Here is a 5,860-nt window from a genome sequence, read left to right as displayed (position 1 = left end):
CCATTTTGGCGTTGGTCTTTTCCTTGATCATAGCTATTTATAGCATCATTACAATTCTGCAAATTAGTGAATAGCCAACATAATTTCAGGTCAAGGTAATGCTTTATATATAAATATCGGGCTTCTGTTGTATATGTCTGTCTCTGTCTCTGTTGTGTTTAGCCCTCTACCATCCTTGTCCCTAGACAGCCCCTATATAATTTCCCCATTGTCCCTAGACAGGCCCATCCATGTTCAAGGTCCCTTTGTTCCTAGATGGTCCCATATTCAATTCCTCCTGTCCTGCACCTAGACAGTCTCAATCCATTGTCTCTATGCATTCCTATGTTAAATTTCGATTCTCCCTAGAGTATCCCATCCATACTACATTCCCATTCGTCCCCAGGGTAAAACACCCAAATTTAACATAGAAGTCCCATTGTCCTTTGGGTATCCCAACTCACTACTCTGGTTGCTTATCGTTAGTGAACAGTATAATTTTTTCTACACACACCTGTCAAAGAAATATATTACTGACAATTATCGCGTTGTCACCTTGAAACAAGCGACGTGCTTCAAAACAATCTCTGACGAGCCGACGTTTGAGAGTCAGCAAGCTCGGCACATGCTGTTGCCAACTAACAATCTCACGTGACTAAGAACTTAATAGTCGGCGAATTCTGTATACAAATACTACGACTAAAACGTAACTGAGAAGTTATATTATCAACGTTTATTCCCTATCTACCAAAACTTACTTGAAGTAGTAAATATTCAGCTTAACATGTTTGCGGGAGAAAATGAAAACTGGCTGTGACACTGACTGCAAGACGGCAGCGGCGTATTTTGATCACGTATATTGCGAAATAAAGGATCGATAGATGAAAGAACCTGTGGGCAATTTATATAATAGAAAAATGTGCAATATATAAAAACTGAATAAGGCGCTGATGTATATATACTGTGGAGAGATCGCAAGGTATAAATCGCGCTGATCATAAAGCATTATGAAAAGAACCTAAGCTCTCTCTCTCTCTCTCGCAATGTGCTCGCCCATGTTACAAATTTAAGTAATATTAATCGTTTCAATCAGATACTTGTGATATGTGAGATATGACCCATTTGAACACATGATCGGCCACGCATAACCGCCGGTATAAAAGGTGGAGAAAGAGTCCTGGAAACCGCAGAAGAACCACAGACCCACGGGTAGCTACTGGCAAGCTTTCTCACATACCCACACTGGCTGAGCCAAGAAGACTCGAACCCACGCAGAGGTGAGCGCCTCAGACCACTTGGCCGCCAAAGGCCCCGACTTGTAATATAACGTATTCAGTATAAATAGTTTTAACCTTAGAAAGCTGAACAGTACAAAAACAAGATCACAGTGACATTAACATATTACATCTTCTCTCAAGATGGACACAGACTTTCATTCATGATTGCAGTCATTTATTCCTTAAAAAATTGAATATGGTTAACGGTCCGAAACAATAGATATTTTGATTTAAAAGAACATAATTCCAACATAAAAAATAAGTGTTTGCTACTGTTATAACTTGAAAATGAGTGCCTGAGAAAATAAAATCAAGTTAATTTGCTCACAATTTTGTAGTAAGAGGTCATTATACCCTTTGCTTCATCTTGATCCAGCTATTCTTTGTATTAAATATCAACATATTTAACTGCCATGACTATGCGTGTTACTGCAAGACGGAAACACAAAGCAAACCACAAGATCTCAGTAAAATCACCATCATCACCAACATCATCATCAAAGTTATCATCGACTATAAACTTCTACCATCACCTTTGAAAAAAAAGCAAATCTAGTATCACCATTAGCAATGTGATATATATACCTTGATATTTTATCACACCAATGAAGAGATGATACAAATATAAAATAATAGCAAGAAAGAATACGCATTTAGTTTAATGTTTATTTTATATTTTAATCAAATACATTTATCAAAACCTATGAACAAAAACTATTCTAGAAAAAAAAATTCATTTTTATGCATCTGATTACTGTATTATGGAAACAAGTTCTTTCCTATTTATTATCCTGACATGAATTTTTTAATGCTCTACAAATTATTTTTCCCCACAATAACAGCGATTGTTTAATGCCATGATTGTGCAAACGGAATCCACACTACATATTAGGCTTACAAAAGCAAGCCATTTAAAACCTGATGTAAATAAACAACAAAACTCAAAGAAAACTTATAAAAATAAAATAATAAAACAAAGAGTTATTGGTATGCCTATATCTTAAATGAAAATGTATATCAAATAATATCTGAAAACTATAGACAAAATAGGATAATCCATGAAGTGAAAACATACAAGAAATGCAAAATTGAAGTTCGCAATTGAGAACTCATAAGGAATTTACTACTGGAACGGGGGAAGGGTGTTGTAAAAATATAAAATGAATGAACCCCCGATTAACGAAGCTTTTGTATGTTTTCACATAAGCTATATAATTTTAAGCATTTATATTGCTACAACATTTGTTTTGAAAACAAAGTGTACCTAAAAACGAGTATTTTGAGGTGAAATTGCTTGTGCATTGACACAAATAGCCAATAGTTGCAACCAGTGGAGTTACGTTTGTGTTTTCCACCCCTATTTTCCACTATCTGCATAATACAAAATTCCCAAATTTGTTGGAATAATTGAGAAATCTTAAAATACGGATTGTTTATAGTGTTCTTTCTTTATTGCAGCGACTAATTATGAAAAAATTCAGTGATATTTTGCATCGGAATATTCAGAAAAAAGTTCCCGAAATTTGGAATAAATATCAAACGAGCAACACCCAATTCCGTGAGGCAACGTGTGAAGATTACTTGAGTTCAAATCTGCTCTTTGAAATCTTTCTTTACATTTTATTGCCCTTGACCTTGTTGTGCACCACTGATATCTGGATACGTGAACACGTTGATTCGTCCAGACTCTCCGATCCACAGTTGATTGAATGAATCAAGGGCCATTTTTCCGGAGAGAAAATCGCCACCATTTGGCCTGAGGCAAGCCAGGGTGTTGCCCCGATGATCTAGTACGTCTATATCACCTCCAACACGAGAAACAAGCAAGTGACCCCGCTGATCAAAAAGCAAATCATAAACAAGGCGATTGATTTTGGATAACATGTTCCCTATATGATCGAAAATGAATATAGCTCCTTTCGTTTCTGTTGAACCAAATTGGACCATCTGAGTGTTCTTGGTGTCTGCTTTAGCCACTGACGATTTTGAGCTTGATGCTGATTTCGCGACATTAGGACATGATACCGGTTGAGTAGAAGCATTGGTAGAAGATCTAAAGAACAATTCTTGCGTTGGTTTTATTTCCGGATGTCTGGTCGTGTCCACTGCTGTATTTGAGCTTGTTGCTGATAAAATGCCAAACGGGTTTAGGCCTGGCTGTGTAAGAGCATTTGTATAATTTCCAAAGGAATGTACTTGCGTTGGTATTGCCTTATGTGTGTCCATTGCTGATTTTGAGTTTGTTGCCGATATAAAGGCAAGTGAACTTGATGCAGGTTGTATAGGAGCCTGTGAAGAATGTGCAAACGAAAATTCTTGCATTGGTTTCGCTTTCGAAACTTCCGGTGCGTCCACTGATGATTTTGAGCTTGATGGTCCTAAAATACTAAACGGGGATTGAGCTGGCTGCAAACTAAGCTTAGTATTCATTCCAACTGGAAATTCCTGCCTTGTTTTTGCTGTAGAAACTGTTACCGTTTCTTTTAAATCTGCATCCAGCTGTTTATTTTCGGTGAAAGGGTTGATATCTTGCGCGCATACAGCTAGAACATCTGTGAATTTGCACACTGCAACACAATGTAATGTCTTAAACGTAGATGCACGTGGGGCATATTGCCTGGTGACTTGACCAGTCTGGTCAATGATGACTAATTTAGGCGGTTCATTGCAACATACAGCAATATTTCCATTATCAAAAGCAGCGAGGTCACCAGGACTTGATGATAATGAGCAAAACTCTCTGGCCTCGTAATTTTCGGTAATTTTATAAATGAATTTCTCTTTTGGTACAGATACAAACAGGGCCCCATCTTTGCCCATTGCCATAGATTCTATCTCAAAATCCTCCAATATTTTCCTTTGCTTGGATCCATGCTCATTAAACATGATAAGGCCAGTGGTTCCAGCCTCCGCTATCCAAACGTTTCCTCTCGGACATGGCAATATGCATTTTATCTCGCCAAATTCAGGTGTGCAAAATGCACTTACCAGCTTCATTTCCACAGGGCCAGATGGTAATGTCTTCATGTCAATTATAATGTGACCGATGCTTTTGCAATCAAACTTGTTACAATTCTCTTCAAATTTGACCATATTTACTCCTGGAATATCCATGGGTGATGATAAGCTGATTTCCTTCATTTTGCACATCATCTTATTTCCGTCCTTCAAAACTTCTGCGTCACTTGCCAATGTAGTCAATTTCTTCATAGTCACCGATTTTTCTTTTGTAGCTTCAATATCTCTTTTCAACTGAAATAACTTCAATTTCTCACGTTCGCAAATTGTTGTGATCTCAGTTTCCAACTTCTTAACGCCGGCGTCGATATCATCTTTCATGTTGACTGCTCTTCGTAGCAAACGGTCTTTCGCTTCTTTCTCCTTTTTCTCGACGTCTGATTCTCTTTCTGAAATAATATTCAGATTCCTTTCGGTTGAAATAAATATTTCACTAGTCTGCCATGTTTTAATCAAGAGATTTCGTTTGATATTTGCGGCCACATTAATAGGCTCCGTTTTGTGTTGCTCGTGTTCTTCGTAGTCACACGAGGGACACACAAACTCCTCACAAGTTAAGCAATAACAATCTGCAACTTCAGACTCGTGCTCGAAGCATGTTAGCTTGTCCGGCATCTTATTTTTAACAGTTTTCAAACTAGCCAATTCGTGGTCCTTTGTTATCTTTAGTTTTTTGTGGAGCAGGACACATTCATTGCATATTGTCTGTTCACATACCTCGCAGTAAGAAGTAGCCCTTGGCTTTGGCTCACCATCACAGTTTTCACATGAAAAGTTGACTTCTTCTGATTCCCTTTCCTCTAATCCCTCTTCCTCTGTTGTCTCAATGTAGACGTTGGTCTGAAAAGAGCAAGCTCCACCCTCCGGAATGTCAATATTCGTCTTACAGAACGGACACAGAAACTTGGTATCAGGTTTTGCATTAGAAATATGTAATTCTAAGCAGACTTCACAATAACTATGAAAACACGGCAGTATCTTAGGTCTTTTGTAAGGTTGATGGCACAGTCCACATTTGAACCGAACATGTGTAGCCGTCGCCATATTTGATTCAAAATGAAAGTAGACGTGCCATCCACTTCCACGAAACGAGCAGCCAAAGTTGAAGTACGCGGTGAATAAGTGTACACAGGATCTCTCTGTCTTTCTCTCTCTCTCTCTCTCTCTCTCTCTATATATATATATATATATATATATATATATATATATATATATATATATATATATATATATAAAATAGTGTAACATGATGAATTTATTATTAGTACTGTTCAGTATGTGAGACAGTTTTCTTGATGAACACAATTTTATCTCACTATATCAATACACTAGAACAATCCATGAAGAACGTTCATTAAGTAAACGTCCAACACTACTTCCGGCGATCTGATTTTCAATATTCAGTACTTAGTACAATTTCATGTATATGACGATTATTTGTTATGATTAAGATGAAGAAAATCGATACCAACGATTTATTTTTCCCTTGGGGGTCGGGTAATATAAAAGAAAAATGTTCATGCATAATTAAATTAGTGTAACATATATATATATATATATATATATATATATATATATATATATAT

At 36.9% G+C, this 5,860-nt stretch overlaps 1 protein-coding gene across 1 annotated transcript; it reads right to left on the bottom strand.

Annotated features, from left to right (window-relative positions):
* Window positions 1-1,908: 1,908 nt before the first annotated feature.
* LOC149771671 (uncharacterized) lies at window positions 1,909-5,336 on the bottom strand. Its single transcript, XM_089948242.1, has one exon. The coding sequence runs from the start codon at window positions 5,316-5,318 to the stop codon at window positions 2,877-2,879; it is 2,442 nt and encodes an 813-aa protein (XP_089804368.1). The 5' UTR covers window positions 5,319-5,336; the 3' UTR covers window positions 1,909-2,876.
* Window positions 5,337-5,860: the final 524 nt, after the last annotated feature.

This window comes from Sinohyriopsis cumingii, unplaced genomic scaffold (genome assembly GCF_028554795.1).
Source record: "Sinohyriopsis cumingii isolate HCF-2022 unplaced genomic scaffold, ASM2855479v2 utg001742l, whole genome shotgun sequence".
NCBI lineage: Eukaryota > Metazoa > Mollusca > Bivalvia > Unionida > Unionidae > Sinohyriopsis > Sinohyriopsis cumingii.
Note: the sequence above shows the minus strand (reverse complement) of the source record. Positions and strands in the feature narration are given on the sequence as shown.